Genomic DNA, 19,217 nt, shown 5'->3' on the forward strand with positions numbered 1-19,217 from the left:
ACATTCTTAATAATGGTTCAATATGAGATTAAGCAGTCATTAGTCTGTTTAGCTTTTTATTTAAACCATCTAATTTTCTTTTAATCAAAGGAATTGATCAATTTTATTGGTACAAAGCCTTTGTCAGCTGATCTGTGCAGGTACAAAATGATCCACAACCTTCTTTGCTGTGTGTGTCTGTGGCTACAGTGTGATTGTTCCTTGCAGTACGGTGACGGTCTGTCCAGCTATGTTGATTCTTCCGTCGTCTCTCACTTCTAGTTCCAGCTCCCCGCCTCGACTGGAGCACTGGTAAGCTACACAAACACATGAGATAATATGAGTCAGTATGGTTCACTTCTGTAGCAATGCACTGTTTGTTGTTAGAGACGAGGCTTGTTATCAAGTAAATAGCACATTGTTTAATGGATAGTAAAATACTTTACCTGTCTCACTTAGTTAAATTGCACTGGTTCCAATTTTGCTTATCAAATAATGTGGTATTAGTTAATTTATTAATAATAGTTTAATTACCCAGCATTTTCTTCTTTCCTAGTTGCACTGACCAGTAGCTACCTAGCACGGTGTGGGCAGAACCTGCAAGGACAGAAAAGACAAGACCAGAAATTGGTTGCATAATTTTATAGGTATATTTCACAAAGATGCACATTAACTTTTACTGCGTGAGTGCTAGACATGTAAATGTTTTAGTATTTTTGCCAATGTATGCAATTATCAGAAATTACTTTACAATTCATGCTATTTGCAAGATAACATGATCACTCACTGTAACCTAACAAAGACTGTGTAGTAGTAGTAGTATTAATAGTCTACCAGTGACGGGGTCTTCAGGGATGCCATTCCATGGAGCAAAGACTCTAGAGTAGAAGTCGTATCCTGGTTGACAGTCTGGGGATCCTATTGACAGATATGGAAGGACATATTGATTGACCATAGCCTGCAGTTGTCATACAGGACTGTGCTCAACAGTGTTCTGTTATCATGTCATATGGGCAGAAACAGTCAGTAGACTTTGAGATGTAACATAGAGGGCATTTTGAGGCAACAAACGTGTAACTCATTTATTAAAAGACTGTCCATGTCTTAACTTTGGTACTATTGTAAACTAGAAATTACTGCATGTAGTCTGGCCAAGTCATAAAGCTGTCAACAATACCCAACACAGTAACCCCCTCGTCTAGCTAAAGGATCTAATCTTCAGCTAAATTATCTATTGTTTTAAGTGCTGGTTACCTTTCATGGTGATTAATACTGATTTGACTCTTCCACTCCTCTCACTGTTCTGAAGAGCAACAGGGTCAACTTTCAGATTGGTTAGCACTGACCTGGAGAAAAAGAAATACACGCATGTGGCACATAAGCAAAGTCACAAACAAACCTGGCAAGACTCAGGTGCGGGATTGAGGAAACTCAGTATGGCCTAGAGAAAAGACAGGCTTTGGTTTGAGAGGTTAGTGGTTTGAATTTCTCCCCAGCGATGCACTTTTTTTTTTTTAGCTGATCATGGGCCAACAGTTAAAGACTAACTATTAAACTGTCTGCCTCTGTGTACTGGTCTGTCTGTGTGTATGTGTTAGTCTGTGCTTTGATTGTAACCTGTCACAGCTGTCAGCCAGTCGAATCATCAGTTTTTTAGTGTTGGAGCTCAGATAAACAGCTTGGATTGGGTGGTTTCCAACTGCAGCCTGTAACACAAAGTTAAGCATGGACACGCAAACGAGAATACATATCTTTACACATAAAGGGGTTCATGTAGACTAGAGGTGGCCAAACTACACACGCGGGCCAACTGGCAGATTTTAAATGATCCACTGAATTTTTAAAAATTAACAAGCATGAGGCTTGAACACGGAGCTCTTGGGGCCGTCACACTCACCTTGATGACGTCATTGAACTCATTGGGTTCCTGAAAAAAGTTTTACAACAAAAAATCTGTTAGTTCAATGGCCTTTTTTTTGTCTTTTGAAATACTAAGCAAAGTTTATGAATTACTTGATTTTGGAAAATCTTGCTTTCCTAATGCATACATGCTAATGCAGGATCTTCATAGTGATTTACATGATGGTGTTATGGGCAATAAAAAATAATTAGTAAAGGTTGTGACAGGGAAAGGGGTGGCTGTGACTCAGGAGGTAGAGCAGGTTGCCCGTTAATCGGAATGCGATGTAGTGTATAAGCGCTTTGAGTGGTCGCAAAGACTATAAAGGCGCTATACAAATATGGAGCATTTACATTTGATTTCCTATGTGTGTTCTATTTCTGGTGTTCAGTTGCATATTGTTGGTTACGTTTTCCACACAATGTATCGTTAACCTATTATAACCTATAACAGTAGATGTCCTGAGGCGTTTATCTGACCACATACTGTACCTCCTGGGTGGGTGGGTTGAGAGGAAAGTCCATGATGTATCCTTCCCCCAGCTGGGCGACAGCCAGATCTCCACTCTTGGTCTCAAACACCAGTGTGGGATTCACATTCTCTAACAGACGTAACATATAAACATAAAATATTATGTTCACAGGCTTGCTGCTGAACTATGTTTACTGAATTGTAAATGAATAATGTGGGTTAATATGGGTTTGTTATTTCTTATATTTATCTGCTCAAGCTGAGTATTACATAGAAAAGCCTTTGTTATTGTCAGGTAACCATTACAAAAGAATTTAAAATGCCTCCAGTCCCACTTTTTTGTGCATGTCTTTTCCGATTTTACTTGGTTTTAACTGGAAATGAACGTGTGTGTGTGTGTGTGTGTGTGTGTGTGTGTGTGTGTGTGTGTGTGTGTGTGTGTGTATTATCTTACTCTTGTACTGGAATAGCACTGCTGCAGTGGCCAGAGTGGCATGACCACACAGATTCACTTCATTGGTTGGTGTAAACCATCGAAGGCGGAACCTTGATCCTGTTAATCATGTTGTCAGACAGGTGCTTTAATAGACACACAACTTCAACATGTAGAGGGAAGTTATTGTATACAGTAAGTAATTACTTGGCTGCAAGTTAAATTTATATACAAGGGGACTGAGTTACACTTACTTAACACTGATTGACACTAATTATGGGATGACATTAAAATGTTGGTATGAAGCAAAGTAATCCTGTTCATTACGATCAATACAGTTTATCCATCAATGTATTTAATGACAACTGCAATGTAAAATTGATGATTTATAACCATCATTACAGTTAATGTGCCTAATAACAGGGTTATTACCATGATTATTGCATGTAAACTGTTTGTACTCTGCTTGAGGTAGATATACAGTATGTAGATATGAGTCTGAGATCTATCTAAGCTCTATGGTGATCTCTGTGAATTTTTTATGAGGGATTCTTAAGCTGCATACTAATGACACTGACATTCCTCTCTGTGCATTTCTACCATTTAACTGTGACAGCTCATTGTATTGTTCTTCCCATTGCCAACAATGCAAGTCTTAGCTGTGTGTTTAACATTGTTACCTGTCAGACTGCTGAGGACAGGTGTTATTTTATCTATTGTTTTCTTTCTTTCTCTCAGGTGGGTTGCAAATTCTCTACTCAGTCAAAACAAATGGCACTCATAGACTTTGAAGTGGCGCTATAATGTTTTTTGCATTTATCTTGAAAACGGCTTTGTTTAGAGTCAAACTTCTGGAAAAATTCTCTGGATTCATCTGCATCTTTGCTCCAATGGTCTAAATGGTCTGGTTCTGCTCTAACAATGTCAAATTATGCGACTTTTTACCACGTTTCTCTAAAACCTATTTTTGCGAACTCTCCCCAGATAGTCTCGTCAATCGATCTGAAACTTTGGCAGAAACATCTACAGACATCACTGATCAAAAGTTATCAAAAGAATTTTGATACGTCAATCTGTTTATTTCATAAATATTTACTTTTGTGTCTTTATGTACAATTTTACATAAATACCCGTTAATCAAAATTGGCTTAAGCTATTGTATTTTATTCTTCCACTAGGGGGCGCAAGAAGTTTATTCCTAGTAATTTGCTGCATGGATTAGTACAAAATTCGGTTTTTAGGATCTAGGGACACTATTCAGTTGATGCATAAAATTTGGTAATGATTGCTCAAAGTGGGTGTGACTTATTACAAGAAATGTAAATTTCTAGACATTTCTCATTCCAAACTTCAATAAATCTAACTAAATCACCCATACAGCTGAAATGTTTTCAGCACATCCACTGATACGTAACAAACGTTTACCTCACTGCAACCTACGGTCAATTCAGAAGTCAGTCACTATATTTCTCAGAATATGCTAATTTAATTAACAAGTTTTTGTTCAAATGCTACCAAAATCAACACAGGCATTCTCTAGATGACCAATATCGAGTCTTTCAAAGGGTTTTTAGATCGGTCAAATAGTGAGTTGTACAGTGTGCACAACATCTTTTTTGCTCAGTGTTGGATCAAATGCCACTAAAATAATTGACAATACACCCTAAACCAGAAGGATTATGTATGATTTTTTTCAGAATTTTCTCACCAGCATTTTGACTGTTGTAAGCGTATTTAGTTTAAACTGACAAAACTATCTGGGCTGCGATGGACTGGCGACCTGTCCAGGGGTGTACCCCGCCTTGCGCCCGATGTCAGCTGGGATAGGCTCCAGCCCCCCGCGACCCTGTACGCAGGATAAGCGGCTGACGATGGATGGATGGAAAACTATCTGGGTGTGGCACGTGTGATGTCACTACCTCAACTTGTGAAAAGGTGTGTGGAAACACGCTCTGACCAGTAGCTCAGTCAGTTAATCAACCACTCTGTAGAACTGGAGAAATCCCTACATGTCCATGTCAGACTTGCTGATAATGGGGGTTTTCAGATCACAGTGAGTTGAAGTTATCTGTTTTATTTGGATCCAGTGACATTTTCTTCTTATTTTTCCTCTTCCAAAATTGACAATCGTAAATCATAATTTAAGGTATAGTCAGTGTCACAGCTTACAATGGCTATTAGCTGGTATTTAAGTCCATTAGTTAGCTGGTTTCACAGATCTGCTTTCAACAGTTTTATCCCCATTCAAACCTCCTCAATGACAACACATGGACAGAACATATGTAAAGGACTGTAAAAACATTTCTATTGAATATATTAAACCATATGATTTGACCTGTAGTAAAATCGTCAGAGGGGTTGATCCTGGTGATGAAAGCTGTTTCTGACAGGTTCATCTCTGCTGCTATCTTCTGATACAACTCATCACTCAGCTCCTGTTGGAAACACACACATAATACGCAACCTTTTGTTGTGACATATAATCATTTCACACTGCATACACATAGGCCTAGTTGGATAAAGAAGACAACAAATGGTGTAACCATGTAACACATGAGCAACTAAAACTCGTAAACTTTGCTGACAGAAAACGCCAAATTAATTATTAACTGATCATTAAACAAACAACCAAACAAACAATTTAGAAGCATTTAGAAGTGTCTTTATCTTTTTCAGTGTTGGTTTACATTTTGCAAAGCTCTACTGCAGGCGGTCATAGGTAAGTAGCCTACATTATTACTTTAACCTAAATACTTACATGCATGAGGGGGCAAATTGCCGCAGGGTTTCCTTTGAATGGTACATTAGTGAACGCATCTACCGTATATACTGGAATCTCCATTATGGTTGGGCTAAATATGAGAATGGCTTGAAGCAGAAGAGTCTTCCGTGCGGACAGTGGTGTTTGACCGGGTTTGTCCCACGCAGTGGGTGGACTTCAATCCCTTTGTGTTTGGTTTCAGCAGGAAACATTGGTCAGGCCAGCCGCCACCTGTTTTTTGTTGTGCCTAAAGTGGCTTAGTGTTATTACGGTAAGGACTGATAGTGAGCAAGGTGAAGGTCCTGAAAGATGCATGTAAGGTTTTTTAGTAAAGTTTGTCTTTAGATGAACACAAATGAATACTACTGGAGACAGGCCCGGTGCCAGGATGAAGTGACTGAGGGGGCAGTTAAAAATGGCGAGGGGGCCAATCTTTATATGTATCCAATTCCAGTTTTGCTAGTTTTACAGCAGAAAAAACGGTCTATGCGCTGGAACGCGAAACAAAAATCTTGAGGTATTTGAGCAGCAAAAAAGAAAAAAGCTTAAGTTATAAACTTGACATGACAGGACAAAGGAAACTCTCCAGAGGAAACAGAATTCAACTTTTAGCTTCTGAAATCATTGAGATGCTCTGATGGAGGACTGATCAGGAGGAGGGCTGCTGCTTTACTCTAAATAGTTTCACTGTATGAACCTGGACTGTGTGTGAGACCTTTTGGATGTGTAAAAGAACAAAGAATATCAATTAACATTAGATCCTGACCGAGATTTTAATAGTCAATGTTATAATCAATGCGCCAACAATGAGCCTAACCACACCTCATTTTAAAACCGATGCTCCCATGGGCGCACAGATGGTCGCTTGGCATGCAAATGTCAACTATGCCAGTTGGAAACCAGACACTCGCGCTGCGCTTTGCGCCGTTTTGTGCAGGGTGCAAGATAGGGCCAATAATCTTTTTGGTCTTTTTGATAACCGTAGGTTATCAGCCTGTTATAACAATTTCTCTATTTGTTTTCATCCTGTGGGTGGAAAATGTCGGTGCTGCATCATTCGTTTTGATGATCATGCCTCCCTAAAACTTTTCACTCTGTTCCATAGACTTGCTGTTGGCAAGTGAAAATGAATACAGCGTTTGTGCATGTTTACTGTGGATCGCTGTCAGATGATGAGCCGTCAGATGCTGAATGGATCCAAGACACATCACTGTAACTTCCTCTCCTTGCTGAGCGAGTCTGCAGGCCTGTTTAGACTGTGTTGCCAGTAGTGAGAAGTTAATAGCGCGAAAATGACTGCTTTCTTTATAGAGATCCATTTTTACCCGTTGGTGCTTATGCATAAATGCCGTTTTTTTCAGTCAGTCTTTATCTTGACAACTCTCAACAAAAGTCAAAGACTGGGGGACTTGAATAGCCTATTGTAGGCTATAGACAAAAAAACAGGCATAGGCTACAATCAAAAAACAGCAGCAGGTAAATTTTGCCCTTTGATGGTTCTAGACAGGGGGCAGAAAATAAAACTGAGCACCCTCCTGCCCCCTCATGGCTCCGGGCCCATTCTGGATATTGAAATCTAAATGCGTTTCTGTACTTTTCTAAAAAGTGATTTCTTAAGTTCAAGTAGGCCTACCGAATGTGTGTCAGCAATACATTACAGTAATAGCAGATGCCATGAGAACGATTTTGGTCAAAATTAACATAACATTTTTTGTGTTTGTTTTAGTGTTACTGTATTAGTATTTCTTTATATTCATAAAATAACAGAAAGAAGATGCACATTTTGTAGGCTATTCATAAGATTAATAATACATAATATTATTATATCTCAGTTAGTATTAATCAGCCCCCGCGATCCTGTACGCAGGATAAGCGGCTGACGATGGATGGTTGGATGGATGGAATTAGTATTTATTTGTGTTTATCTAAAAACTAACATCACAGAAAACCCGTGCATGTATCTTTCTGGACCTTCCATGCTCACGGCCCGTCCTTACCGTAATAACACTACAACAGGCACAACGATAATTAGACTGCCGCTGGTTTAACCACTACGCAATAGCTGGCTCACCTTACAACAGTCCTCAAGTGACCTTGTTACTGTCTGGGATGCCAGATTTTCAAATATGTTTCCAACCCCATATCGTTTCCGACACTAGACGAACAAGTCAGTTATTGTCATAGGAGTATAGGCCTACAATGTAGGTTAGGCCTAAGCTTTGCTCCCTCATTAAAAACTGTTGTTAACAAGGTTACTTTGAACTTGTTTTTGATGAGTGTTAAATCTACTTTCTGACATTGGATATAGCCCAGATTTCTGCTTGCTATCTCTGCATGACTCATAAACTAATAGCCTACTAGAGGCATCCATTTTTCTTACAATTTCCACACAGTTTTTGGTCTTATTTATCACAGTGCATTACAGCCTGTGTAGCATTCAAAGCAGTCTCCAGAAGGATTAATACATTAATTCAGCTCCTTTTGACACAGTCATTTACATGATCCTGCTATCCGCACTCTCCGCAATGGGCATCTCAGGCATAGCACTCCTGTTCGAATCCTACCTCTCTAGGCATTTCCTACTTTTTATATACAGTCTATGGTTTCTACCATGAGTGGTGGCAAGGACAGTTGTCCTCCTCTCACTGTCTTTCCACAGGGGTGCCTCAAGGCTCGGTTCTAGGGCCCCTTCTCTTCTCAATTTACACCAACTCACTGGGACCGATCATTCGCTTGCATGGCTTCTTTTACCACTGCTACGCAGACGATATGCAACTCTATCTATCCTTCCCACCAGACGACCCCACTGTCTCGCTGCAGATCTGTCTCCCGGACTTAACCAAATGGATGAAGGCTTGCCACCTTCAACTAAACCTCTCTAAGACTGAGCTCTTGGTCATTCCAGCCAAGCAATCTTTCCACTACAACATCAAACTACAAATTGGCTCCTCCACCATCACTCCAACCAGGGTGGTGAGAAACCTGATTGAAGACCAACTGTCCTTTTCATACCAAATTGCTGCTGTCTCTCGGTTGTGCTTTGCTCTATAAGAAAAGTCAGGCTAAATAAGGCCTACCTTACTTAGTACGCCGCCCAGCTTCTGGTACAGGCCATGGTTATCTCTTGCCTCGACTATTGCAATGCCCTAGTGGGTTTTCCAGCTTGTGTGGTAAAACCCCTAAAAATGGTTCAGAACGCAGCAGTATTTCTGGATTTTGATCAGCCCAAAAGGACTAATGTCACTCCATTACTCAGCGACCTCTACTAGCTACCCATGGCCTCCCAAATCAAATTCAAGTCACTAATGCTTGCACACAGTGACTACTGGGTCTACACCCATCTACCTTAATTGCATAATACAAGGTTACGTTCCTCCTTGGCCGATGCACTCCTCCAACCCCATCTGGCTCTGCCATCCCTTCACACAAAGCATTCTCAGTCCAGGCTGTTCTCATCTGTGACACCACAATGGTGGAACAAGTTACCACATGCCATCAGAGCAGTGGTGTCTTCTCTAACTTCAAGGAGCTCTTGAAAACTCATCTCTTCCGAGAACATTTGTTCTTCTAACCTCTAACATGCACTTCCTGTCTTCTTCTTCCAGCCCCTTAACAATTCTCTTGTATTATTGCACTATTTTGTTAACTCTTACTTATTTCCCTAGGTATTTACCCCATTGATGCCATACGTGCTTATAGCTCTTCCTAGTATTTATTGCTGCTCTTATTAGTATCTGTTGTCACTTGTAGATCTCTTACTGTATTGATACTTTATTGATGCAGCATGTTGTTCCTCAAAATGTAAGTCTCTTTGGAATCGTCTGCCAAATGAGATAAAGTCAAGGTAAATGTAATTAGCTGAACAGACATACAAATAATGATTTGAATTAATGCATTTCATTAACGTTACATACTCAGGACACATTATAAACAAACTCAACCTATGAATAAGCAAACTTCAGTGTACAATAGCCTATTCATACAGTACTTTAGGCTACATTACACTTTGACTTTTTACACAAAAATATTTGTTTTGATAAAAAAAATTCAACAACATGCGTTTACGCTCCTCCATCCTATAACTCCTCCACTTATAAGTTGTTGTTAATAAAAAGATAAAGAAGTTGTTGTTGTTGTTAAAAGGATATAAGGCCTCATGTTTAATGTGTCCATATCTCGCGATATTATACCTGAGCGGTGTTTGTCGGCAGTGACACCTGAGGCTCGGGAAAGAGCAGAGGAGATCGGGGACAAGAGGCGACCGTAAGATCTTTTTCATCGTTTACAGACATTTGTCACTGACGCCTGACATATTTCCATCTGGGGATACATTTTTATATCCAGTGACAGGGTGCGGCCGTTGGGAATTGAACTAGTTTGTCTTGTACATTTGACCGCTGTCAGTGTCCTACAGTTAGCCTTAGCTGTTAGCCTGCTAACTGCTAATGTTATCAAGCTAATATTAGCACGTCAGCCTGCAGGAGAGACACGTTAGCATCATTAGCTAAACCAGAATGCAAATAGTCTCCCGTGGCGAACTTCAGAGAAGTAACTTTCCTAAAGAGTAAATAACGTCTTGTTAGGATGTGTGTGGAAAGGTCCTAGTAAGTTGAGATGTCGTTACGTTTGGTTTTAGCAACACTTTGAGACACAGCTGGAAGGAGGAAGTAACAAACGTTAGCTTATTTAACAGTAACTTGCATTGTAGTGCTGAATTATTAGATATTTCCTACTGGGCTTTTGTTATTGCATACTGTTTAATTGTGGGTGCAACGCTTTTGTCTCTATCAATTGTTTAGTTTTCAACAAGGTAACGTTACGAAACTGTTGCTTAATGATTCCTGCAGAAATTCTGTTGCGCCATGTATTAATACAATGGGAATATCTGTGAATGATAAGCATGTTAGACAAATGCTTCTGCTGTGTTTATGATAACTGTACAAATAGAAGAAACACAAATAAGATATTATCCATCATCATTAGCAGTCTGTGCCTACATAAGCCAAATAGAAATGGCAGACATTACAAAATGAGAAGAGCAGTAAGTTACCTAATGCAAGACTATAAATATACCTTTTATTTATATATATATATATATATGTGTGTGTGTGTGTGTGTGTTTACAAAACAGTAATTTAATGTGTTGCTGCTGTTTTGTCATCTGAGGCAGTAAGGATGTCTTTGAATGAAGAAGGGTATGTGGTTCGGATCAGAGGACTACCTTGGTCCTGCACGCAGGAAGAGGTGGCTAGTTTCTTCTCCGGTGAGAAAACACACATATCTTTACAGCTTGAGGCATTAACAGTGTTAAAACTGAAAATACATGTAAAATGATCAAATCAGCATTCCTTAGTAAATACAACATGTTGTTTGTTACACACAGAGACAACTTGGGTTTCTAAGCCTTTTCCCAGGTCATCTTAATGTTCAAAATTTCACATGACTGCAACCATTATAGAGGTGTCAGGATCTCAGGTGAATCGGAGGATAAATGATATACTGTTGGATTCTACGTTTCTGGAGCTCCAAACAGCTCAAATTAGATGGGATCCAGTTGTACTGACTATTGTGTGTTTTTCTTGAATATCTGGCATCATTTCAAGGACATCTCAATCAGTCTTACTTATTTACAGACTGTGATATTGTTGGCAAAGTAAGTGGAGTATGTTTCACCTACTCTAAAGAAGGCCGTCCCAGTGGAGAGGCATTTATTGAGCTGAAAACAGCCGAGGATTTCAAGAATGCCCTCGCCAAGGACCGTAAATACATGGGACACCGATACATAGAGGGTAAGAAATATAAACAATCTTAAGAGACCGATAGACCAATGAGTGTTGTATTATTGCTGCATTATATAACAGTACTGATACAAACAGTTAAAGTGCAACTTACTCTTTTGCTGACATGTCATCAGTTTACTTGCATGTAAAAGTCAGCTCACCTGTATTGATTTAACAGCTTGTGTGAGCCAAACTCTAATCAAAATTTGTATTTTTAATAACTTTAATTTTACCTTCCAGATCTTTACATGTGACGTGTGTGTCCATCTATCTTTGTGTCTCAATCAGTGTTCAAGTCAAACCGTAGTGAGATGGACTGGGTGCTGAAACGTAGCGGTCCTGCTGATTATGACAACTGCAGTGGCTGCATGCTGAGACTTAGAGGCCTTCCCTTTGGCTGCAGCAAGGAGGAGATTGTTCAGTTCTTCTCAGGTACATGAACATTAACACGTTTGTGTAATTGCTCTTTGAATTGTACTGTTTTACACCACTGATGCTAATCTGAAAGACACGCTGTTCACTTGTAGATTTTTCACAGTGTAAGGGTGCTGGCAGAACTGCAGCTAGCTTTTAAATGTGCATAAGAGCATCTCAACTTGCAGTACAAGACAATCAAATGAGATAACCACTGAAAGAAATGTCAGATGCATGTAGGCTCTGAATACTTTCCACTCATCTCTTGCTCAATATTTATGTAGAGCCCTGTATCACATACATCTTCACATAGGTTTCATTAAATAAGGTCAAATAGTTCCAGTGAAATGAGTTTAACAAACAGTCACACAAGTCTAAAGGCCCAGGTGGAACTTAAAGCCACAATATGTAGAATTTCTATTTATGAAGTCGGATTATAGCATCTTTAACATTATTCTGATGTGGTGTTTATGTTTGTACAAAAGTGGAACAACAGCCAGCTTTACATTTACAGGCTCTTTCTTGAGCAGTTCCATGACATTAGGATATGTGACTTTGATTGTGTAATGGAAAATCCTAAATACTGCCAACTGCACTTTGAACGACGTTTTCCACTTTGCTGATCAACCCCAAAGCAACACACCACCACATAAGTATACACTAACATTTAAGGTAGATTGACAGATTTGCCAACACTTAACACTACCTTTTCACATTGGTCAAGTGGTATTCTTGTGACTTATATTCAGTCAACATGTCTGTCTGTCAAGACCTAATGTATGTTCGTTCTTGTAGTATAGTTATACTGTGTTCACTAATGTCCTTTTTATGAATTCTAATAGTATGCCTCTTAACATGTTCCCACTTTAATTAGTATGCTTATGCTCAGGGATGCACTGATCCGATACTGATATTGAATATCGTTCCGATACTGACTCAAATAGCTGGATTGGGTATTGGTGACAAGGGGGCCGATCTATTCATTTATCTATATACTAGGCGATGCGTCAGCAGTGTGCTGGTAGACCCAGACATTTTTCTAGGAGAGGTAACATAGCATGGAGGGAGCTAAAAACAAGGGGTCAGCAGTTTGGAGGTATTTCATGCTTGCTACTGCAACAACTTCTACGGCTACTTGGTATATCTGCGAAAGCAATGTTTTGAGGGGTGGCGGTAGCACTGCAAAATATCACACAACCAACTTAATCAAACACCTCCTGCTACAGAACATGATTCCCAGTCTCTTCCTCACAGGGAGGAATACATAAGATATAAGAGAAGATAAGATATACTATGTCAGCTTATTCATTTTACATTGGTATCGGATCAGTACTCGGCATTAGTCGATACCTAATTTGTATTAGGTTTAGTATTTGGTATTGTATTTGTATTGGTATCTGGACCGAAAAAGTCAGATCGGTGCATCCCTTCTTATGCTTACTGACCTTGATATCATGCCTCCTAAAGGGGGTTAAAAGATAGGATGGGCTGGGCTGGTTTGGCTGAGGGGAGGCAGTCCCATGACACTGATCTGGGGTCAGTATTGTGATTCTGCCTTACTGGCAGCCTTTAGCTGCGATAATCAACACTTAAGAATTATTATGGGCCAGTGTCACTGAACACTAATAAATAATAATTTTGCCAGTGACCTAAATTTGGTTGAGTACTGTGCATATTTTACAGCTGCTGACTCCAGGCCAGTATTGGTTTCATTCCCCCGCTGGGCATCTTGCAAGTGTAAATTCAGTCCTCTGAGATGCCCCTTTTTAATTCAAGCTTATCAGATACTACAGCTGATATTTACTTGCTATCATGACATATATTAATCCTGAAAGCTCCAGTGATGCAGTGGGTGTTGTTTTATCTCTTCTATATATCTATCAGTCTACCTACCGACCTATGTATTTATGTGTGCTTGGGTTGAAGGGTTGAGAATCGTGCCAAATGGGATAACACTGCCAGTGGACTACCAGGGGAGGAGCACAGGGGAAGCCTTCGTGCAGTTTGCCTCAAAGGAGATAGCAGAAAAGGCTCTGGGGAAACACAAGGAAAGAATAGGGCACAGGTGGGACAGACGGGAAAGGGACTGGGTTGGGCTTCTTTGTAGTATTTAATGGCTGGTCATATTAGAGTAATTATGGTAATAACGGGATGGGTTCTGTTGTGGTTGAATGATAAGCATGGGTTGGTGTGCTAGAATATTTATGACAATATAATGATAAAGTGGGTCAGTTCATTGGGCGGGTCATGTAACATTTATTAAAATGCTAATGGGATGGGTTTATGTATTGTAACAATGGTGACATGTTGAATAATGGGATGAAAGGTCATGTATCTAATCTGTAAATTAAAGGTAGTGTGAGTATTGTATGTAATAGAAAGTTTTACTTTTGGTCATTTAAGACCTGGGAGCTCTATTTAATTGTGTTAGAGCAACATTTGGCACTTCCTTTATATCCTTTCGTACATGTATCTCATTGATAATTTACTGTGGAAGAGGGGATTAAGCGTAGAAGTAAAGCAGAGCACAGTCAAGGCAGCCTCTGAAAGCATCAAATTTCTTTCTGCAGTTCTTAATCATTTAAATGATCAATACAACACCTAAAAGCCCTGTTAGGATTTTCTGTACTGTAAGTAACAAGAGGTGACGCTGGTGTAGAAGTCCTTTACCGCAGCCCTAAGCCCAGCTAATGATGAGACTTAAGGTTGTTCAGACACTCAGCAGCTCCAGGTTAAAAACTCCGTAGATACGTAGACCACTATTTAGAATATTTGTCTTTTGTGTGTTTATCTTCTCTCTGTGTAAATCACATCTATACATGTAACCCGAGTTAAGCCATTTCTACACCTTAACCCTCTCCTCTGCCCCCTCCACCCCATGGGCCTCTCACATTGCAGGTATATAGAGATTTTTAAGAGCAGTCGTAATGAGATCAAAGCCTACTATGAGCTTCCCCGGCGGGGGATGGGAGGCCAGAGACCAGGGCCCTACGATAGACCCGTGATGGGGGGCCCCAGAGGAGGGTTTTTTGGGCCTGGCCCTGGCCGCGGTGGGGCTCTGATGGACACCATGAGGAGTGGAGGGGGCTACGGAGGAGGTATGCAGAGTTTTGTATTTTTGCATACAGGAATATTTGGTGGCGGCAAAAGTGTGAGTGGTCAGTGCCGAAGACATTAGAACAGAACGATGGCTAGTACTCTGAGCAGCAAGGCAATACTCGTGTTGTTAAACATGTTGTCATTCTGCTGATTAAATCATGTGAAATAAAGGAGCAGCGAGAGGTACAAATCATCTCAAACTGAGATGCAGACAAGATTAAAATGTTAACCACATTTAAATAGCAGACTTAATCATTTGCCCAAAATGTTAACAGTTGACTGGTTAACCAGCAAGTCTCTGATTTAATATTTTATGCTATTTAATAATATTTATGCTTAACTTTGTCATATGTTTGAGGTAAACAAGCCTACCTCAAATGTATATTTCTTTATGATGGAATGAATATACTGTATTAATAAGTAAGTTGTGTGAAGTTTTTAAGTTTTATATTGGAAGAATAGCTCAAACTACTTGACATGTTATACAATTCACCAACAAAAATTGTTAAATCAATAACATAGATTTTGATAAATGTATTCTTCCTTTTTTTTTTACATAATAACTTAAGTTAACCATTAAACCTTTATAGTTCATTGACCCACACCATTATTTCCTTTTTCTGAGCGGAAAACAAAGTTTTACTCTCCCGTTGGCCTGTTATTCAGTCCTGGCATCTGAAGCAGTTGGGAGAATGAGCCCTGTGTGTGTGTGTGTGTTAAATTACAGTAAAAGTTTGCATTTCTTACACTGTGTTGGTGTCTGTGTCCAGGTTACAGTGGCTTTGACAGCTACAACGGTTTCAACAACTACTGTTTCGGCAACGGCATGTTTGATGAGCGAGTGAGAGGAGAGAGGGGAGGAAGAGGTAAAGTTCAAAATTCATTTACCTTCTAGAGTGTGGCATTTAGACAGTGCTGAGTTAACGCTTGAAAGCCTCAGTTTATACTTACAGTTCAGCATCCCTGTTGGCACAAACATTTCCCAATAAATGTTTCCATTTTTATCAATGTTTTTAACTTTTGGGGCAAATAAAAAACATCTCAAATTTTAATATTTACATTGTTGATATGAAAAAATAGAATTATGGTTGGGTGTTGTTAAGGAGTAGATTGTGACCATCTTGGTTTGTAGCATTAAAATTTCACAAATTTATCAAGAAATATTAATAACTTAAACACATCCACAGTATGTTTTTATTCTTATCTGTTGGTTTTTGTTTGATTATCATTAAATAAATGAAAAGTTGGAATGCATCAGATAACTTGTCTCTACTGCATTAGTGAAGGTAATTTTGTGGATGTATTTGTTTCGGCTCAGGCATGGGAGGCCACGGTTACAGTGGTCAAAGTGACAGTTGTTCAAGCTTCCACAGCGGCCATTTTGTCCATATGAGGGGTTTACCTTTCCGTGCCACAGAGGGAGACATCGCTAAAGTAAGAACACACACTGGGAATATTTGTTACTTCTGTTCTTACAATGGGACTGTGTGGGTGCTGTTTATAAAAGCACTGCATTTATTTTCCTCAAAAAGACATTAGAGGGAATTTAAAAAGCCTTAAATTCAATTAACAAAAATCTTAATATTTTCTCTTACCTGCCGTAGGAAGTTAAACTAAAAGTGAGATAGTGGATTGTATGCGCAGGAGGCTGTTCAGTCCTTTTATGTGGAGTTCAGTCAGCACTGTGACTGCTACAAGCTACAGTAGCTAGCTCAACTCATAATGGGCAAGTGTCAGTTTTAACAAAATCTTAACTAATAATTTTTAATTGGTTAATCCATCAATTTTCGATTGCATCGCCGAGTCTAGGTCTCATTAATATATAATGATTTATATCATTAGGAATTATTGATGTATACCTGTGGAGAAGTGCTGGAAAAATGTCATATTAATAAAAATATCTAGGCCGTAATGGTTTTCCATCATACTTTCATACTATAGATTGTATGTTTGTAAAACATGTATTAAATTCTTTGTGGTATTAAAAAGGTCTCAAACTTAACTTGGTAAACACTGTCTGTGGAGCCAGATCAAAACCCTGACTGTTAATGTAGATCCATGATGTGTCTGTGTTCCCTGTTTATGTTGTGTTGGTCAAGAAGCTCAATGCACTTCTGCATTTGAATAAAAGTCATGAAAAACAAAAAAATGTTATATATACCTGTGTATGTCTTTTTCTTCTTCATGTAGTTCTTCTCTCCTTTGAATCCACTGAGGGTCCACATTGATGTGGCTCCAAACGGCAAGTCGACTGGAGAAGCAGATGTGGAGTTTCGCTCCCATGAAGACGCTGTGGCAGCCATGTCCAAAGACAAGAACCACATGCGTATGTCCTCTTTTTTTCTTTCCCCCCCATGCAGCTTGTCTGTCCTCGGGACGCCACTTTTTCACGCTACATTACACTATGTTGTAACACAAAACTACTTGTTGACTAAGAGCAGAGGGGTACATCAGTTATATCTACAGAGGCAGAGTAGCCCAACAGATAAGCTGCCAGGGTTTTGGATGGTTGACTCTGTGTGTCAGGTTTAACGTTGGAATTTATTTCTAAAGACCAAAAAGAAAACATTATTCTGGTAGTAAGCCGAGAACAAATTAAACCTTTTGCTCAGGAAGTACACCTTTTAAAACAAATCAGAACACTGTGAAATAAAAAGTATTTTTCATGAGAGTATTTGAGATCATTGAGATTATATTTAAGTAACTGGATGGATTTCATTTACGTTAAACAGCAGAGGAAACACAGGTTCTTCAGTGTGAATGATGGATTAATGTTTTCTCCACAGAGCATCGCTATATTGAGCTGTTTCTTAACTCAACAGCCAGTGGGGCAACCGACATGAGTGAGTTTTCTTGAACGTTTCTGATAAATAAAGTTTGGTAACTCCTTTGTTTTGCTGATCACCATTTTCAAATCTATTAATATCTTCAAAAAATCATATTGAGAAGCCTTGGGTGCAGTTATTGGTGTGACTGGATATTCCTTATGCTGTAGTTTAACTAACAATGTGTTTTTTACACTGACCTGTCTTTTCAAAACCGTTTCAGGTCGTGGTGGAGGTGGAGGCGGTTACTACAGTAACTCAGGAGGGGGCGGAGGGTCACGGAGTAGTGGGCTGCGAGGTGCATACTGATGATGTCATCCCACCTCTTCTAATCCATCCTGATGTTTCTGTCTCGCATCTCTATGGGCCACATTTACTCGATTAGCATTTCTAAGCAGGAAAGCTGATGTGAAGTCGCTCATTTGTTCTTTTTATTGTGTGGTTGTACTGAAACGTCACTTCACGTACTAGAACAGAACAGATATGACCTTAACAAGCACTATTGTCAGTACACCATTCCTAAAAGCTTGCAAAGAACAAAACAATGTGTCAGTACTAAAATGTTGGCGCTGTTGTAGGTGCTAAACGTGGCTGACTGGTCATATTGGAGATTTCTTGTTTATCTTATATGTTTAAGAACAGTTGGGATGTTGTAATCTCGTTTTTCATGGTTCACATTGAAAATAGTGATCTAATTAAGAGAAAACACATTTATTCTTTTTCCCCCAGAGTTTTGAATGGCACTTAAAGGTCAGTAACTGAATGTCTTAACAGTTTATAGTGACTTCATTTGGAAACACTTTAATTCACTTTGTTTCACAGCTCACTGTTTGTAGGAGATCTAAGTCGGTACAGATGCAGCAGGGATACAGAGCTTCATGGGACACAGATTAACAGCTGTGAGAGTAGTTTGATACATGAGCAAAGAATGATTTTGTTTGGCACTGTCAGGACTGAGCATGGTCACTTTGAATCTCATCACGTGATATTAAGTCTGCTTTGACTTGTTGATGTGGGTGATGCTCTTTAGGAGGTAGAGCAGTGAGAAGCAACGTCAAAACATTACTTTGTAAAAAGTTCAGATTTAAAAAAAAAAAAAAAAAACAGTTTTAAAGTTCTTTGTTTATTCTGGTTTTAATTTATTTTCGGCAGAACACTTTTCCAGTAAAACACTGATTCAAAGTGGATTTGAGATTAGCTTTCCTGCTTTGAAATGTTTTATAAATGTGAGCCAGTGTGTTTTTTATGAATGTTTTCACAATTCATTACAGAATTTAAAACTAAGTTGAATATTATATTCCACTCCGAGTGGAAGTAAAAGAAAGTCTCTATATTTGAGCTGTAAAATAGCTTATGCAGCTGTTGTACATTTTGCCGAATAAATTTTATATTTAATTCTCTCTCGGACTCTGACATCACTTTTTGAAGAGGTTGTGGTTGCTAATACATCTGAATTAACAAAGAAAAATTAATTTAATCCTCTGTTTATCAGCCGTGTTGCAGAAACAAACTAAATCAGTGGACACAGGAAAAAGAAAAATGGTGCAAAAACAGG

General features: G+C 39.2%; 2 protein-coding genes across 11 annotated transcripts; one reads left to right on the forward strand and one right to left on the reverse strand.

Moving 5' to 3' along the window:
- Window positions 1-43: 43 nt before the first annotated feature.
- On the reverse strand, window positions 44-5,786 carry LOC119890185 (phenazine biosynthesis-like domain-containing protein 1). Its single transcript, XM_038701311.1, has 10 exons — window positions 5,542-5,786; window positions 5,119-5,218; window positions 2,805-2,903; window positions 2,371-2,480; window positions 1,877-1,906; window positions 1,597-1,685; window positions 1,234-1,325; window positions 814-897; window positions 514-576; window positions 44-296 (listed from the first exon to the last, which is right to left on the reverse strand). The coding sequence occupies exons 1-10, from the start codon at window positions 5,623-5,625 to the stop codon at window positions 184-186; spliced, it is 864 nt and encodes a 287-aa protein (XP_038557239.1). The 5' UTR covers window positions 5,626-5,786; the 3' UTR covers window positions 44-183.
- On the forward strand, window positions 3,797-19,062 carry hnrnph3 (heterogeneous nuclear ribonucleoprotein H3 (2H9)). Of its 10 annotated transcripts, none has more exons than XM_038701301.1 (12): window positions 3,797-4,718; window positions 5,460-5,502; window positions 10,715-10,807; window positions 11,229-11,333; window positions 11,613-11,756; window positions 13,665-13,803; window positions 14,637-14,836; window positions 15,608-15,703; window positions 16,156-16,271; window positions 17,028-17,163; window positions 17,624-17,680; window positions 17,886-19,062. In XM_038701301.1, exons 1-12 carry the CDS (start codon window positions 4,659-4,661, stop codon window positions 17,969-17,971), a joined length of 1,275 nt encoding a protein of 424 aa, XP_038557229.1. In that variant the 5' UTR covers window positions 3,797-4,658; the 3' UTR covers window positions 17,972-19,062. The 10 variants fall into 10 exon arrangements, with proteins under 10 accessions (XP_038557229.1, XP_038557230.1, XP_038557228.1 ...); XM_038701302.1 differs by having other exon boundaries at window positions 11,232-11,333; XM_038701300.1 differs by having other exon boundaries at window positions 3,798-4,718; window positions 11,178-11,333.
- The last annotated feature ends 155 nt before the right edge of the window (window positions 19,063-19,217 follow it).

The sequence above is a fragment of the Micropterus salmoides genome, unplaced genomic scaffold (genome assembly GCF_014851395.1).
Source record: "Micropterus salmoides isolate LMB-PRFRI ecotype aquatic unplaced genomic scaffold, ASM1485139v1 Ms_hic_scaffold_6, whole genome shotgun sequence".
NCBI classification, from domain to species: Eukaryota; Metazoa; Chordata; class Actinopteri; order Centrarchiformes; family Centrarchidae; genus Micropterus; species Micropterus salmoides.

Coding starts and splice junctions, on each gene's coding strand:
- hnrnph3 (XM_038701300.1), top strand. CDS start 4,659: ATGGATGGAAAACTATCTGGGTGTGGCACGTGTGATGTCACTACCTCA. Junction 15,704..16,155: donor AGGAGAGAGGGGAGGAAGAG/GTAAAGTTCAAA, acceptor GTTTCGGCTCAG/GCATGGGAGGCCACGGTTAC. Junction 17,681..17,885: donor CAGTGGGGCAACCGACATGA/GTGAGTTTTCTT, acceptor AAACCGTTTCAG/GTCGTGGTGGAGGTGGAGGC.
- LOC119890185 (XM_038701311.1), bottom strand. CDS start 5,625: ATGGAGATTCCAGTATATACGGTAGATGCGTTCACTAATGTACCATTC. Junction 1,907..2,370: donor TCAACCCACCCACCCAGGAG/GTACAGTATGTG, acceptor AACTTTTTTCAG/GAACCCAATGAGTTCAATGA. Junction 898..1,233: donor AGTATTAATCACCATGAAAG/GTAACCAGCACT, acceptor ATCTGTCAATAG/GATCCCCAGACTGTCAACCA.